Source organism: Protopterus annectens, chromosome 15.part0 (genome assembly GCF_019279795.1).
Source record: "Protopterus annectens isolate FY-2018-M chromosome 15.part0, PAN1.0, whole genome shotgun sequence".
In the NCBI taxonomy this organism is placed as follows: Eukaryota; Metazoa; Chordata; order Ceratodontiformes; family Protopteridae; genus Protopterus; species Protopterus annectens.
Window position 1 is genome coordinate 569283201 of NC_056749.1, and position 19152 is coordinate 569302352.

General features: G+C 39.1%; 1 protein-coding gene across 1 annotated transcript in view; it reads right to left on the reverse strand.

The window, feature by feature from the left end:
- LOC122789858 (formin-2-like) overlaps positions 1-19152 on the reverse strand; it is a gene marked incomplete at its 5' end in the record, with an annotated part of 2118086 nt that overhangs the window by 860495 nt on the left and 1238439 nt on the right. The window contains 1 exon segment of the mRNA XM_044057292.1: positions 12135-12204. Within this exon segment, the coding sequence (XP_043913227.1) occupies positions 12135-12204 (70 nt within the window).

Sequence of the window (19152 nt, forward strand, 5' to 3'; positions counted from 1 at the left end):
GCAGTAAAATTGAATTTTCTGGCTACATCCTGTTAACATCCAATAATAAAAAAGTACTAGTCTTTTTTTACTTGTAATTAAATAAAAATAAATAAATAACAGTGAATTTGTCCTGTTTCCCACTAGCACATTTACAGCATGCTCCAGCATTTATGTTTAGCCTGTGGCTCGCTCTTTACTTATTTATTTAATTTATTTATTATTAGTGTAAAGAAATGCCCTTTCAAATCAGCTGCAGTTTTCTACTTGTTGCTGCCCCATGGACTCATCAGCACAGTGGAGCAGAAAGCCCACTGATTTAAATAAAATAATGGACTTGTGTAGCAGATTGTTGTTAGACTTGTAGTGTAAAAAAAGTGTTGGAATGGGATCTGTAGTATTTTTTTTTTTTTTTGAAATCCTGACAGGCAACAGGGTACTGTGTGTATCTAGCAGGGGTCATCATGTTTCTTGAGAGCATACATACTCTCAACTTAAGTTGCCATTGTGAACAAAATGGGGGGTTGCAATGAGTACCAGGGTGCTGGAAATCATCTCATTAGGAGTGCAGTAAAAGATACTCATCTGAATATCTTTAGCCAGTATTAACTAGAATATGCATTCTAGTAATAGAATAACTGGGGCAGCTTTAGCTTTAGTCAGTAACTAGGTAAGTGAACTAGTTATAGTTAAGTCAGCCAAGTTGTCATACATTTGATGAACATGACCCAAACTACAGGTAAATGAACAAATTAGCCAGTGAGAACTTACTAAAGGCGATTGCCTGTAACTAAATTTAAAAGCAACAGATTTTGCAAAATGCAAATGTTTTTGTCTCATATTTTTGCCACATCCTTTTTATTTTTTTTTTCTGGTTCATCACTAATTACAGAAAGACAGTTTCATGCTTATTATTCAGGAAATGTATAAGTATGCAAAATGTCTGTTCTATTAACATTTTAAGTGCATTAGAGTAATAACTGAGAGCTGCATGTTATGTTTGCCCTTTGTCCATTCACATGCCTCTCAATTGCCCCAGATTTTGCAGAATGTCACTGATTCTGCTTCATATTGCTTCCCTGTCTCTCAACAAAGTTTTGATTTTTCCATAAATCACTAAGGATTAGTCAGTCAGTAAATATGCTGAATAATGTATCTACAGTAGATTTCTGAGATGTATATGTTTGTCTAAAATAGTACTCAAAGATAAAAGCTGGATTTTTTCCTAATAACAGTTCAAGAAGCCACAATGGTGCAGCGGTTAGCGTTGTCGCCTCACAAGAGGTTCTCCCGTTCGATTCTCGCTGGAGCACCTTCTGTGTGGAGTCTGCATGTCCTCCCAGCAGTCGATTGATGTTAAAGACATGCAGGTAGTTGCAGGTAGGTGCGAGCGTGAATGGGCGTGCCTTCTTTGAAGGTTGGGTGTCGGGCTGGCAACTCGGCACTGTAAAAATTCACTACCAATCATGAGGGGACCGGAGTTTCGCTGTGGCGACCCCTAACCGGGGAAAGCCGAACGTTCTGCTGCCTGAAACAAGAATATATAACGTGTTTCAATACACCTTCCTAACTGGGTTATCTGTGTGGGAAATTACCAAAATGCATATGCTACAGAGTGAGGAGGGCTATGTATCATCCACCATTTTGAGTATTCTATCTTTGGAAATAAAAAAAAAAACCTGAGTAAGATGCACTTACTATTAAATGTTTTTTAACAGCTACAGAAAAGTGCTTAAAGCCTGTTCTTTACTACCTTGTAATATTACCACTGCCTTTTTTATGGATAGGTTCTTTCATATACAGTCCCTCTTGGCTTCCCATTACTATCCTTTCTATCATACCTCTCCATCTTCGTTGATCAAGAATTCTGGACAGAGCCAGAAATAGTGGTGGGAGGGATAAAAACCCAAAATTTGAGATAATTTTTAATTATTACACTAATTCACTTAAAGAACAGTAGGTGTTACATTAGTGTGCATTTTCTGTAGAATGAGAAGAATGCAACTAACATCTGACATTATCGACTGACATAAATCCTCAATAATAAAATAAATAAAAAACGTGATTCAGGGCAGAAAGAAGAGAGAGAATGAGAGACATTTGTGGAAGCAGGGACAGCTGACAGGAATGTTATCTTCCCAAGAATCCCTACAATATTCTGAATCACTTGATAGTGTCATTGGAAGTATCACTCTAAGGGACCTTGACAGTGAAAGTTCATTATAATTGATGCAAATTGTAATCTCTGTAACTTGCTCAGGGAGCCCATTTTGGGTTACTTAGATGCACTGTAGGACAAGTCATACTACCACAGGATGTCCTTAATTGGGGGTTGGTATAATAATGGCTATGGTGTTTACTAGGGCACTTCCGTTCAAAATCTTCCCTTTGTCAGAACCTGTATAAACACTTTGTTTAATCACACTGGATCCAGGCACTGCTGTATGGCATTAGTTTAAGTACTTCAACATCCCATAACTATGCTAGTTCATCCAATGCTACTTCTAATGCAGCTTGTTTTTTTTTTTTTTTTTATTATTTCATTATATAACTTTTGCTGAATGATTTCCTTTTCCATATCTCGCAGAGGGTACTGCTGCTCTGAAACAGACTCCTTATCCACATACAACAAAGTTAATTCCCATCCATATGCAAAAACAACTTGCATCTATGGATGTGTATTAAAAAAATTACTCCAGAACTACCCCCTGTACTACTATTACACAGATGCAGCTCATAAATACTTTATCCCATGCATGAGTCCCTTCAAACTATCTATGGTATCACCCAGTTATTCTCATTGGGGTAATATATAATTATTGACAATGGGATGGGTAAGGCCGATCTAACACAAAAAATAATATGCAAGAAATCCAAGCAGGCAAAGGACATGCACAGCATAAAACCAAATTATTTATTTAGTAAAAAACATGTAAGCACTTTCACGTAGTACACCTACGCTTTTATGTCTTATGTCTGATGAAGTGTAGGAGTACTATGGAAAAGCGCTTACATATTTTTTACTAAATAAATCATTTGGTTTTATGGCATGCATGTCCTTTGCCTGAATTCTTGCATTATATTTTTGGAGCCTGGCCTGGACTTTATCTGGTGCAGTGGTTTTGTTTTTGCCTTTACAAAAAAATAATATGTTAATTAAAACAGCAAAAGGAAAGCTAGTTAGGTTTAAAATGGCTCACAACGGCGCTTGCCTAGTACTAACCTATGAACCTAAGAAACTATAAACTAAACTTTAACTAGGCAAACCAGTTACTAAGGATTGAATCACATATATAGTCCCAACTTATGTCAAATGTGCACTGGCCTACACCATAGAACACCAAATACTGTAACAGGGAATGCTATGCCAAGTACTTAAGGTGGGATTCAATATGGGAATCAAAAGCACAATTTCTCCCTGTTCCCATGAATTTGTTCCATTTTTTTTTGCCTGTGATATTACTCTAGAGCCTGGTTATTGTTTTCTGTGTGACAGTATTTTCTGTGAAGCAGAATTATTATAACTTCTTGAATTGTGCTTTTGTTAAGGGTCTCTGGAGTTTCACACTTCTTACTGTTCAGAAAATGTATGTTGATGCAAAACCTGCTGTTGCTGTATTAACTTTTAAAATTAATTAAAGCAATATTTAAAAAATGTCCCTGATTTTGATCCTTTGTCTGGAAGAATTTGAAAGGTATGTCCCTCCATTATTTGTGGTTTTGTCTTTGATTCTATGTGAAATAACATGATTAGTACATATGGTCTTCCTCAGCTGCTGTTCAAACCTCCCAAATGTTCCTAATTTTGCCTTGTATGTCTGCTGTGCTTTTTTCTGACTACTCTCTTTGGAGGACTAATGTGATCAGTGTAAAGCAGTTTGGGCATCTATGATGTACACCACCAAAGCAGCTATAATTGCTGGGACTGTCTGTAGTGGAAAATGACAGTCTGCTTTTGTTTTACACTTATTCTGTCTTTACAGGATTAATCTGATTTGTTTAAAGTAACCTGGAATACTGATGTGGTGATGTAAGGTACTGCAGCTACACCAGGAGAAGTAGGACAGTGGATAAGTAACTTATGCCAGCATAGCTAGCTGGAATTTTGTAAAGAATTGCATATCATTTGTATATCAAGTATGCTCTCAGTGATAAGAGACCCGGGCACACAGATTGAGGACAACCTCACCTTGACCACCATGTCTCCACAATGGTAAAAAGGTAATTCTATATTGCTCATCTCATAAGTAAGGGCACTGCCTCCAGAAAAAAAGAATGTATAACCTCCCTTTACTCTTCCTTCATCAGGCCAATAATTGAGTGCAACACCCCTTTTGATATCTACTGATCCAAGCACCTGCAGTAAATGGAGAGACCACAAAGGTTCCTCAGAAGGAAAATTCTAGGTCTTCAGCATCTGTCCTATGTGGACTGTCTGAAATTACTATCACTTTATTCTGTTTCATACAGACTACTCAGAGGCGATCTCTGCATTGCATACAAGGCAATCTCTGACCCTGCTTTATTGGAAATGTTGCATCTCATTAAGTCAAAAGGTACACAGGTGATTTGCTCTAAAAAACTTAACCTGGTATGAGACAATAATAAAACCTGCTTGAGGGACAGATTTGTCTCCAAGACGTTATTACACCTTTGGAGCAGACCCCCCCCCCACCAGTGTATGTCATTCAGAGCACTTCATTGCTCCTCTTCAAACACTATCTAGACAATTAGCTAACTGTAAATTCACCCCAAGGGTTCCACCTGTGACCCTCTTGGACAGGGCAATAGGTGCTGATCATAGAAATATGGGTAGAATTTGGCTAGGCTTGTAAGAACCCTAGGGCCTTTAGCCTAGTAACTTCCTATGATCAAACTGATTTGTACAAGTGCGTGTGTTGAAAATGTATTTGTAAAGTTGCTTGTGTTAAAAATGTGCTAACAGTGGGTCCTGCTGGACAGAAAAAAAATATACCTGCATGTCAGACTGTATTGTAAGTGTTGAAATGAATATATTATAATAGAGGCTATTACAAGAAAATAGGTTAATCTCAATCCAGCTAACTGAGAAATAGTCTGAAATTAAATTACCTGGTTTAAGCCATAACAATTGTATCTTACAGTTCTGAGTGCAGCCAAAGACAAAATGTCTGTGAAAACCAAGACTAGGAATCCTACTGTATATTGTCTTTAGTGGTAAACTAACTGCTACCCTGGAAGGGTAGAAGTTCAGGAACTGGATTTACAGCTTCCAGATGCTATAACAAATCATAGCAAAGTTCTGTGTGTGTATATTATGACCCATATGTACTAGATTCTGGTTCATTTTCTAACAAAGAGGGTAGTAAAGGAACCAGAAGTCAGATGACCAAATGTATGTGATGTCATTCTGTAATCCAGCACTGAAATGATACTATAATACTAGATGAGACAGAAGTCTCAGGGCAGTCTGTTTTTGAAATCTAACAAAGAAGGATCACTCACCCACTTCATCTTGCCTTACTCTATTAAGTGAACTAGGGGACAGTAATTCTTTAGATCAGTCAGGAAAATACAATGAGTTTAGTTAAGTATTGTTTTTCTGTATCTGTGTTAACCTTTCCATCTGTGTTATTTTTAAAACTTCCTGTGACTGAATCTCTGGTGTTTAATGTAAATAGATATTTAGTATACTCATGTTCTTTTATTACTTATTATTAAATATATTTAAACTCTTCATTGTGGCTGGTCTTTTAGAGAATATTTTAACCTTTGAGACTACTTATAGTTATTTGGTGACAATGTGGTTGCTTCTGAAAGCCTTGCTGCATTGGTCAAACAATACCATTTGTATTAGTATTAATTTTGCTCAGTATGATTGGGTGTCCCTGTAACAGCCTTAGAGTAGCTGGCTTTGCAGTGTTCTGTTGGCAGTATCTACCTTATCATCCTGGTAGAGGGGGCATTGCTGGTAAATCTGTGCCAGCCTTTCCTAGGTGTATGTGTGTGAAAATCAAATCTCAGAGTGTGTGTGTGTGTCAGTTACTTGGAGCAGGGATACAGAGCACTGGTTTAGCAAAGAGGGTAGTGGAGGACTTGGCTTGGAACACTTGGCTGAGGACTCAGCTCTACAGCTGTGGTCAGTGTGGAGTCTTATTTGGGGGCCTGGTGGCAGAAAGAGAAAAAACAGCCCTAGGACGGGAATGTGTTCCTTGTGTGCTCTTAAGGGAAATTAGTCATGGTGTGGAGAGGTGCATCTGGAAATACTGTGTGTATCTACTTCTGCTCCAAGTGAACGTCCCTCACCACTTCCTTGGTGAGGATTGAGGCTCCTTGATTGCAGGCCCAGAGGAAGGGCATCACAACTTTAATATGTGACCACTATTAGTGTGAATCAAAGCTGAAATGCATTATATGGCCATCAATTTTATTACAATCAGGCTCCTGACACTTTCACAAAAGAGGATATAACTGCTAGGTGGGGGCAGAAGCTGTCTGTTGATAGAAATAACAAACCATTTTGCCATTTACTCAGTTTACTTCATCACTAATCTGGCTTTACAGGACTTTGGTGCATTTATGTGAAGTAAGATGAGTCACTTTATTGAAAGTACTGTGTGTTTTATGAAACAAGCTGGAGCTATATTTCTGTGACTATTTATATCACAATCAGACAGTCTACACAGCCAGTAACATGGCTGGAACTGATGGGTACAGAGACCATCAGGAGACAAGTGTGGCTTACACCTGCTGACTGGTCTCTGCTAATCAAGAGTCATTTGATCTGGCATGGCAATAGTAGTGTTACACAATGCATTTTTATTTAGTTAAGAGAAACAAGTTGACCATAATGTATTTCAATTTCCATCACAAATATCAGCACTGCACGCAATAAGTGGCTACACCTTTCATCATGGCTACCTCCTGATTTTGACTCTCTGCAGTTTGTGTACAGAGCTAACCTATCCATGGCTGATGCCATATCAGTAGCACTACACATTTCCCTTGAACATTTAGAGAGCAAAGACAAGTATGTGAGGATGCTGTTCACAGACTTCAGTTCTGCATTTAATATGGTGGTACCAATGCAGCTGATAGAAAAACTGGCACATTTAGGAATCAGTAAACATCTCTGTAACTGGATCCTGCACCTCCTGATGGAAAGATCACAGAGGGTGTTGTTCAGGTAAGACCTCATCAAGTGCATCACGATTAACACTGGGGTTTCACAGGTATGTGTTCTCAGCCCACTGTTATTCACCATCTTGACCCACGACTGTTATGCCAAGCATAAGTCCAACCATATCATTGAGTTTGCTGATGATACCACAGTCATAGGGCTCATCACAAAGGAGGATTAAAGGGTGTACAGAAAGGAGGAGGCATCTCTGATCAGTTGGTGCGAGGAGAACAACCTTGACCTAAATGTAAGCAAGACCAAAGAAATTATCATCTACTTCAGGAAAAGGAGAAGTAACTAACCACTGCTCAGTATCAATGCTGAGAGGTGGAGATGGTTGAGTATGAAATTCCTGGGTGTACACATATTAGAGGATCTCTCGTGGTTGGGGAACACCAGAAAACCGGTCAAGAAGGCACACCAATACATCGACTTTTTAAGAAGGCTGAAAAAAGCTAAGCTTTCTCCTCATATTCTCTTCACCTTCTATAAAGGTGCAATAGAGAGCATCCTCACCTACAACTTCACAGTGCAGTTTGGAAGTTGCACAGTTACAGAAAGGAAGGCACTACAGAGAGTGGTGAGGGTTGCAGAGAAGGTACCAAGTTTCAGTCTTACAGCGATACATCTTTATTCTGCAAGAAGCATCAGACAGGCCACAAAATAATACCGGGCAAAACACATCCTCCATATGGACTTAAGCATCTGGCATCAGGCAGGACATATAGCAGCATCTGATACAGGACTGCAAGATTCAGTAATCGTTTCTACCCTACAATGATTAGACTTCTGAACTCGAGTACTAGTCCCAGGGGTCTGCACACAAGTCAATTTTTATTTATTGTGCAATATATACATACATATATTCCAAGTAAGTGCAATATTTATTTATTATATCCATTAGTCAGCATTATTCAACACACTCAAATCCCATATAATACAAATAACTTCAGCATTTCAATCTGTAGTGTGTTTTGTATTACTTTAAATAAGGTAGCTTAACTCAGGGGAGGGTATTCTTTTCGTATAGGAGTGTTGGTAAATGTCTCTGCTCTTTCTGGCATGCATTGGGAGTAGTACTGTATTTAGTTATGTTTATTCCTTGTATGTGTTGTTTTGCTTTCCTTTGTAATCTCAGGAATTGAGATGATGCATGGAATTTCGTTTAGGCTACACGTGTGTAGTTCTAAATGACAATAAAGTTTACTTTGACCCCAGACTGTTTAAATGGATTTTAGCACAGGCTTAGTAATGGTGTCTGCTCTGAAACAGGTCTAGTCTTATGCCAGCCCATCAAAAGAGGTGTGCACAAAAAGCTGTAGCTTGTGTGGGCACTGGAATGGTGCGGTCATTATTTCTTTAACTTTGCTCACAAATTTCAGATGTAAGGACAGAATGTCAGTGCAGTTTGCTAGGGGCAACAGATTGGAACACATTACTGTGATTGCTACTTTTTTCACTTTCCTCATAATCCAACATCACGCACATATACGCATGGTTGACCTTTGGTGATAGGGATAAAGAAACATACTGTTTATATACACAACAGCAACAGGTTGAATATGATACTGCATTCTGTTTATTCTTTCAGCTGCATCCCAGTCTGTCATTCAGAGGACACACATAAGATAGCCATCTTTGGGTGTACTGTGAAGACACGTGTGGTGTATATATGACAGCAGCAGCTTGAAATATATGACTGTGTCCATTTTTACCGTAATTTTGATCCCAATCTAACACCACAGAGATACATAGAGGGTGACCTTTTGGGGGATAGGGAGGCAAGCGCCATTCCCAGACATGATTTATGTATTCTTGTAAGGATTTGTCTTCTTAGTTTACTGTGAACTGACTTTTTTTTCAGCTTTGAACATTTAAGGCATGGATGCAACTCATTCCTGAAAGGAAAACAAAAAAAAAAAAGAGAGAGAGAGAGAGACAGACTGAATTATTTGCCTTACTTGTTATTCTGGTCTCAGGCAGCTGGTGCTGAGTGTTAAGATTAGGTGCTGTAGTTCCCATGGTACAGGGTTTGATTCCTTCAGCCTTCATTTGCCAACTGTATGACCTTGAGCAACTCTCTTAACCAGGCACTGCTTCTAAGTCACTGCTGAAAAGGGACCATATTGTCCAGTGGACATACCTGGTTAACAAATTAGTATCATCATCCAGGTCCTCTTTTGATTAAAAAGGTTGGAAAAAGATTTAAAATGCACTTCAGAGCATTTATAATCTCATGACTTCTGAGGACCTAAGCAGCCTACATATCCCCGGCTTAATTTGATTATTTCCTGCACAGTTATATAACTGTAGTCTTGCCTGATTAGGATGTGCTGAAAAAATGCAGGAAAATCCTGAAGACTAAGACAAAACTGTACTCTCAATGGTGTGTGAAGACCAGGATGGAAGAAACCAGAGGAGCTAACTGGAGGATGTTCACCATGGGAACAGTGGGCATGACCTTCTAACAGGATGATGCTTCACTGAAGCAGGCCATTTGAGTTGGTTGTCACCAGAGATACTGCAGTAACAACCAATACAGTCTTAAGTGGCTCTAAAGCCACAGGTTGTAGAATTCTTTTCCAGTACATTAAAACAAGCCAATAGTTTCCCCTCAAATGACAAAATAGTTTGAATGAACAATAGCTATTCCAGTAATAACACATACAATTAGGTATATGTACATTTGCTCCATAATCTAGTGAGGTTTTTTTTTTTTTTTTCAAAACTGGCAGGGTCCTATTCTTACTGACGAAGTAGAGAGGTTAAAGCCAGAAAGTTATTTAGGCATGACAGGTTTATTATCACTGATGGGGAAGAAATGTCCATGTGCAGTGACATTTGTAAACAACACAGACTGTTTTTAGGAGATATCAGGTGGGCAGTGGATCAGGAAAGATTTTGGTCTGCAATTTAAGTGATTTAATTTTAGTAAGAATAAGAAAGGGTACCGAGTTGTTATGCACCATTAGCATCAATTCTTACACAGAAATCCTTTTGGGGAAAATACGCATATACAAGTTTAAGGGCAAGCCACAACGAAGAGGAAATTTTAAATGTAGTTTTTGGGGCAAATTGGATGAATAAGAAACAATATGATGTGAAGTTGGGTATGGGAATCTTGACAATGGGTGAACTGGTTAATCTTGTTAAGTAGGGCTGGGGAGGTAAAGACAGCTACTGATATTTTTAAAATGGTGCTTTGATAGGCTGGAGAGCTAGGAGAGAATGTATGTTTGTAAATTTTCTTTCACTTGTTGGAAAAATGTTCAAGGATATTCAAATTTAAACACACAGAAACACAGTTTTGCTTCATTAAACAATAAATACAAAATCAAAATTTGGTAAGTAAGAATACATTCAGGAAGATCAATCTAAAAGAATGTGCACTTATGCATGGTCCAAAAAGTGTGTGTGAGGGAGGGCATGGTTTGAAAACTGCCCAGCAGGTCCAAGATTCACTTAAATCTATCACTGAATGAAACTCTTTCCTGTGATTAGGAAAGTAAGCAGCGATTCTGAGTAATACCCATTCCAAACAAATGGACAGAACAGCTTAAAAGAGACGAGTTAAAAAATGTCAAATTCTGGGTTTACAGTGTGTATTGAGAAAAGGAGCTAGCTTTGATTAAAATAATCATGCTATTATGCCCATTTCTATCATGTCAGTTGGGCTAGGTACATTTACAAACAGTAACTGCTTCTAATGTTACAGGGCATTAGCACTATAAAAAAGATCAAGATAAGTTTTTTTTTGAAGGTTTGACCATCGTGGCTCTCTAAGCACAAGGACACCTTCCACTTAAATGCCAATACTCAAGACAGTAGAGTCACAGACATGGTAATGTGTTCTGGTAAGGCGCAGTCTTAAAATACGTTAGGGACTAGTCAATTTCCTTTGTAGTATTTCAGTTTTATTCACATTCATTTTCAAAACATGGATATAAATTCCAACTAGCACTCTCTCTTCATCCAGATCACAGTTTTTTCAAACAGCTGCCATAACCTCAGCAGACTCTTGCATTAGCAATGATATATGCACTTTCCAAAATGGTAATCCCAGTGCTATCACAGGATGCAAATAACCCTGAAAGGATTGATGCCTGTCAACTAGCATAATAACGCCTGCTGACTGTCTTTTTATTAACCTAGTCATCCAGGTATACATGAAGGCAAGTCTTTTTTTTTTTTTTTTTTGCCCCCAAAGATTACACAGTTATATGTATTCCTTCCTTTCCTACCTTGAATACTCCATTACAAATAATTGCTGGAGATCAACTACAGCTGTCACAATTTTAGCAATGCTAATATCATGCACTGGATACCACATAACTTACTTAAATTACGGGTTGCAGGTATAAGCAGGTTAAAGAAAAAGGGTCAAGTAATTCACCTCAGTGTATCCCTGTACTCCTTAATTTGCAACTAGGTATATTGTCACTCTATTTGCCAAGCCCAATAAAGCAAGTTATGATCCATCTTAACAGACAGGGTACTATCAGCTCCTAATTTTGTGGGTTTCTGCAGTACCTCTCCATGATATTCACAATCAAAAACAATACTAAAACCCAAAACACTATTTCTGCCTGTAGTAATCCATCAATGACATCAGAAACAAGACTGCAAACCAGGTGAAGCAAGATATTTCTCTGACAAAAACATGATGAAATAGAGCAAAATTCTCCATTTTTGTCATACTACTGGATAGCTCTAAAATGCATCTTTATATTACTATAGATGCAGCTTTTATAGGTCCTGTAGCCCTACCATTACTGATGACAGTCTCGTCCCCTTTCCCACTCTATGGTCACACTGTAGCACTGCTTCAATCATTAGGAAACATAACTACCTTCAGAGGTCTACTAAGCAATGCCTTCAAGGATCTCAGCAAAACTTCCTTTGATAAATAATACCCTCACCATAATTTGGCATGGGCACGATCGTTTTTAAGTTTTATTATTTTCAAGACCAGACATTTGAATTCTTCAGTGCTGACATGGTGCCTCAGTCTTTTGCTTTGCCTGGGAGTTGTATGTGTCCTTGTCCCACACGCTCCTTATAACATCCTAAAGGAGAAGAAAAAGAAATGCTTGAAAGCAAAAGCATACCTCACACTGTTGCCTTCTTTTGTTGTTTTCACTTCTTTTTTATTTTTTAGTACTGCATTCACTGTTGACAAAGTTTCCAACATGATGTAATGCTCAGTAATCTCTCCACTTGTGCTAGACAAAGTAAGAATGTTTACTTGGATGTTTTCCTCCAAGCTTCAGCAGTAACGTAACATAAACAAACTATAAACACTGCCAGATGAATGAATGCCTTGTGAAACAAAACTTCACAGCCCTAGATGAACTGGCAAAAGAGTATGCAGTAAATGGCTGATGAGGTGTGTAAGACACCCACCATCTCTTGGTCTATGGTGAAAAAACTGAATTGTATATAAGGGCGAAGGATACCACTCATTATCACTTCCTTTGACTCATCTGCCTAAACTGTAAATAGCTTAGAAAAAATCTACATACCATGATACAAACACGATATTTAAGAACAACTCTATTGTAAAAGCACTATCATGAGTCTTAACACTAATTATAATATCTTTAATGAGGGCAGTGTATATACCTATGCTATTATGACTCTATTATCAGGTGGGCAAAGCTGATTTTCAGTGACAGCCAACAAAGAAGCATTCTGGTAGTTGCACATGTAAAGCATTACTACATAGCACTAACAACATTTCTACTGGTTTCTTTTTTTAAGTTAAAACAGAAATTTGTATATAGTAGCCATGGTGATACACATCTGGCAGTTTAGCAGACAGAATTATGACTATGAGCTGCAAACAAGTTTTCTTGCTGTAGTCCTTAGCTTGGTTACCTCATCTCCTCTCGTATAATGTATAACTTTGAGCAAATTGATTGTTCCCAGGTCATCTCTGAAAAAAGGCCCAGGCATTTACTGTGCTTAGTTAGCACTCAGTTAAACAAAATACAACAAACAATGTGTAAGCTATGCTAATATGTATAACTAAGAAACTAGAAAACAGTATTATAATTCAAAAATAGAGAACACTTAGTATCGGGTAAGACAATAACATGGTTCACAAAATGAATGACACAAAGCTACTTTAAGTTTTATGTGTCACAGTGTCACGGACTGTATAATATACATAAGCTCTCAGACAAACAGAACATTAAGCTACCAAGTGATGTAATAGTAAATGGAAACTCTAATTGTAAGAATTAAGCGGGGACTTTTTAATATAATGTAACTTTAAGTACAACAGATTTGGTTAAGCAATACAGTAAACATAACCAGCAAGGGCCTAAGTATACAAACAAGGGTATACAAAACATGGTTGGGATGGAGAAGCATCAGTGAAATATACAAGCAGGTTAATGGGCAAATGGGCAGGTGGGATATACTGAGAGAGTGGAGAGATGACCATAGAGAGCAAGGGAAGATGCTTGGTTAAAAAAGAATATAGTGTTGAGATGCTTCCCAAATGTTGTAGAGATGTAATTTTATACTGCACAGGTGTTTGCATATTAGCTACTTCACAACACATGTTCAGGACCAGTTGTTGGTAAGCCAACTTGCTGCACCTGTTTTGGAGAAATGTTTGCTGCTCATCCTGAATGACAGAAGGGGCCTTCACATGTGTGGCAGATGACATCCAAGGTCTATTTTGAAAAATGGCTTCCCTTTCCTCTGAGATCTCTGGGAACTGCGCCAAGAATTACAATTGTAAAATGTGCTGCATTATGGGTTCTATAGCAGGGTGTGAACAAGTTTAATGTAGTTCAGATTTAGTTTGCTCATTAATTTGAGACAGCTTCCTTAACACAGGAAACAGTGATGGGGGGCACAAGTGCTACATCAAGCCAAGCCTGCTTCCAACAGAAAGACCTGCTAAGTTTGGTGGAAATGAATGTCGCAGCTTACCTGATGTGCCTTCTCTAGTACAATGTGAATTTAACAGTCCAGAAGATATTACCCACTACTAACTAAATGCTCCTCCTCCTGGGATCAGATACTTTTACCTTAAAACAACTTCTGCCGTATTGAACACACTTCTTGCTTGTTTTAGAAATAACAACTTTCCTCAATTCCGAAAGCAATTAAAATTGTTCTAAACTAATCAATCGATCTGTACACGCTTCAATGACAAAGGTTTATCTTATAAATTACTTTACTATTAAAAATCCATACATTATTTGTAACTGTTCTCCTGAGAGAAGGAACACTTTCTACAGCAATGACTGCATCCTTGAATTATCACTATATACATTTTTTTGTATATACTAATTATGTGCTACATTCTCCTTATTTCACATGCTGTAAAAATCAGTTATATATAATTTTTTTCTCTAAAAGACTTTTTGTTACTTGTCTCATCAATGTATATAGAGAATTTGTGCATGACATTCCCTTCTTGGCACAAGTCATGAAAGAAGAGAGTCACTGCGACCAGCTTATGCACCTGGTTAACAAACTTAAAAACAAATGAATGAACGAATGATGGTATGTATCAATAGGTGCAACAATAGATTACATTACTAGTTTTATTTTATATATTTCAGATTCTTTCCAACTCTGTGGCTAATGCATGCCATGGATGATGATCCTCCTACAATTACACAGTGCTTTACTTAATTATATTCAGGTTAAAGAACGGGTTAAACATGGGCTTTAACAAATTCTAGAGAGCCTTAACAAAAGCACAATTCAAGAAATATAATAATTCTGCATTACAACAAATACTATTACACAGAAAGCAATAACCAGACCGTAGAGGAATATTACAGACACAGAAACTGATAAAAAAAAAAAAAAAACGTGCTAATTCATGGGAACAGGGAGAAATTGTGCATTTGACTCCCATATTGAATCTCACCTCAAGGTACTTGTACAGCACTCCCTGTTACAATATTTGGTGCTCTGAAGTGTAGGCAGGTAAACATTTGACATAAATTGGGACTATATATGTGATTCAATCCTTAGTAACTGGTCTACCTGGTTAAACTGGCTCACATGCAAGTACTAGACTAGCTTCCACTGCGGGCCATTTTAAACTTAACCAGTTTAATTTTTGCTGCATGAATGAACATATTCCTTTTGGTGTTAGACAGGCCTTACTCATCTCAAGGTAGATAATTATATATTACAACTATTAATAACTGGGATCATACCACAGATAATTTGAGAGGACCCAGGCATGGGATAAAGGTTTTACGAGCTGCCTTCGAGCCTTAGTAGTACAGGGGGCAGTCCTGGAGTCAGTTTTCTAATACCCATCGATATATCCAATTTGTGCTTGAATATGGAAAGGGATGAGCATTGTTTTATGTGGACAGGGAGTTTGTTTCAGAGAAGAGTTACCATCTGTGAGATATAGAAAAAGGAAATCCTCCAGCAAAGATTATACAGTGAAATAATGAAAAGAAAAAAAAATAGATTAGTACCACTGGATGACCTAGCATAGTTATGGGATGCTGATGTACTTTAAACTCATCCCACACCGCAATGCCTGGATCCAATGTGAGCAAAGCAAATGTTTATACAGGTTCTGACAAAGGGAAGATTTTGAATGGATGTGCCCTAGTAAACACTGTAGCCATTATTATACTAATCCCCAACTGCAATTCATACCCCTAACACCTCCACTTCCCTCCCAAAAAAGAAGTTATGTCTTACCATAATGTTCCATCTGTATAGTTGATCCTCGTTCAGTCATTACACTTGGGTTACCTGTTCTGACCTCAGAACTGAGCTGGCCATCTTCCAAGCTCGTGACAGCCACAAACTCTAGAGCTAAACTCTTAGCCACAATCCCCCTCTCCCTGTTACCCCAGATTGAGTTTGCAATTCAAAGAAAGTAGAGGCTATCTCTGGTCAAAGGACCTAACGGAACTGGATGATGAGATTCACTATAAGCCTCAGGAGGGGGGAGAGAGGGTCATAATGACTGAACGAGGATCAACCATACAGATGGAACGTTATGGTAAGACATAACTTCTTTATCTGATATTGTTAATCCTCGTTCATTCCTTAAGCCTGGGGCAGTGTCTCCAGCTACCTTTATTCCTGGGAGGCTCTCATGGAAGGACATTCCTGAGCACCACTGAACCAAAGGATACTCTTCCTCTGCAGGCCAAATACAATTTGTAATGGTCGATGAAGGTATGAGGTCTAGTCCAAGCTGCAGCTGCACAAATGTCATGTAAAGAAGCTCTAGCATGGAAGGCAGCAGAAGTTGCTACCGATCTAGTGGAATGCGCCCTTACGGCTGTAGTCAGAGGGATATCATGAGTTTTGTGAATAAATGTTACACAGTCTTTTAACCATTTAGCCAATGTGACCTTAGAAACAGCATATCCAAATCTAGGCCGAGAATAGGCCAAGAATAGCTGATCTGATCTGCGAGAAGCCTTAGTTCTGTCCTTTTTTAGGCAAGGTTCAAATGACAAATTCACCACCGTAGCAGGTACAAGCAAGCAAAATCTGAGGGTAATGCTACTCAATGCTAGAAGTCTAAACCTCAAAATGCACTCACTCAAGGCACTCCTTAAAATGGAGAACATTTATATCTGTGCAGTGACAGAGACCTGGTTCAAAGCTCCAGAGTGCACCCCTGCATTACCAAGCTAAAATTCATACCACACCTTTCGGCCACCTAACCCAGAACGAAGCACTAAAGGCGGAGGCATGTCCATATCCATTAAGGATATCCACACCTCCAGGCTAGTTGCACAGCATAATGCATCTGAGATTATCCAAGTGCAACTAACTCTGGGCAAGACCGCAATCTAAATTGTAGATTGCTACAGACCCCCCACCAGGCTTCAGGATCCTCACTCCTCATTTCTTGATACACTGGAAAGTATTAGGGTACAACCCAACACCCTAATAATGGGCGATTTCAACTATCCCACCATTAACTGGGAAAACTACTCATGTACCAACTCTTTTGCTCAACGTTTTCTAGAATTCATAAATTCCAATGCCTTGGATCAACTTATTCACACCCCCACCAGGAGCAGCAATATCCTAGACCTGGTCACTACCAACATGGGGAACAGGTGTTCCACACCAGAGGTCAATTCCTCGTTGGTCAGATCCGACCACAAGCTAATCAGCCTAGACATCCACATCCCTCCCCCAACCCCAATTAGGGAAACCATTGTAAAAAAACTTCTCCAAAGCCAACCTCACACTTCTTAAGACAGAAGTGGCAAACTTTACGACACCATGCAGATGGACAATAGAGGTATGACTGCTGAATCCTACACAAATGCACTTTATAAGCACTTACACAAGTGCATGGATCATGCTATCACTAACAGAACCAAGATGTTATACTCCAAAACAAGGAAGCCAATCTGGTGGTCCTCTGCCATAAACAAACTCTACAATAGAAGAAAGAAACTGTTGCAAAAAAGAGTAAAATCCCATGACTGGAGGAACTCCCTGGTCAACCTCAGTAAGAAGCTGAGATCCCTCATAAAATCCTCCAAAGCTAGTTACAAAAACAAAATTGCCTCCGACTCTAAAGACAACCACAAAGCATTCTATAGCTATGTCAAGAATCTCAATGGGAACACTCAGATCTGCTCTGAGTTACAGCACAATGGCGCTAAATATACGGAACCAACTGACATTGCCAACATCCTAACAGATAGGTTCAGTGCTAACTTTACCCCCCTCTCACCCCCTAGTGGGCCCATCTCTATACCGGAAGAATGCAAAATTCCTATAATCACGGCTGCACAGGTAAAAAACACACTCTCCAAAGCCAAGAACACATCATCCATGGGACCTGACAATATCCCAGGTTGCGTTCTACATGAACTACAGAATGAACTGGCACCCTACCCAAGTACCATGTTCAATCATAGCCTCACCTCAGGCTTTGTACCCACTGAATGGCGCACCGCGACGGTTATCCCACTCCACAAAGGAGGAGCCACGACGGACCCTGGGAACTACTGCCCAATTAGCCTGATAAGCCTGGTCTGCAAGGCCATGAAACGCATCATCATAGAACTCAAACAAAGACACTGGTAATCTCCAAACTCTGGACCCTACCCAGTTTGGATTTGTAAAAGGCAGATCATGTCTCCTAAACCTGATTGACTTCTTTGAAGCAGTCACCAAAGCCATAGATGAGGGTAAAATGGTTCACACAGCTTATCTAGATCTCGCCAAGGCTTTCGACACCATCCCCCACTCTGGAATTATAGATAGGCTCACTAAACTAGGTATAAATCCCTGTGTCACAAGATGGGTTGCCAACTGGTTCACGGACAGAACCCACACTATGAAAGTAGTGGATTCCAAACCCGACTTCAGACCAGTGACAAGTGGAGTACCATAGGGTTCAGTCCTGGGTCCTCTCCTGTTTGGTATCTACTTCTCTGAAGTGCAGGCTAACACAGAAGGTCTTTGGCTAACAAAGTTTGCAGATGACTGCAAACTAGGAGCCATAATCGAAACTCCTAATGATGTGGACAAACTACAAAAGGGCCTCACTGAGACAGATACCTGGTGTCAAAGCCATGGCCTGAAGCTCAATGCCAAGAAGTGTATTGTCATCCACTTTTGTAAAAACTCTGTACCCATGAACTACCACATAGCTGGTAGTCTACTTAATGCCGAAAATATGATAAGAGACCTGTGGACAGTAGTCTCTCCTTTGATAATCACATCGCCACAGTGGTCAGGAAATCCTTTTCCATGGCTCATCTCATCACAAAAGGATTCTCATCCAGAAAAAAAGAGGTCATGGTTTCCCTCCACTCATCACTCATTAGACCCATTATAGAGTACAACGCCCATTTTGGTATGTACCTCACAAGACATCTACAACAACTGGAAACACCACAGAAATACCTCACAAAGAGGATTACTGGCATCAAACAGATGCCCTACGCAGACTGTCTCAAAAAACTACAACTTTATTCCATCGCATATCGCCTACTCAGGGGCGATCTCTGCCTAACATACAAAGCTAT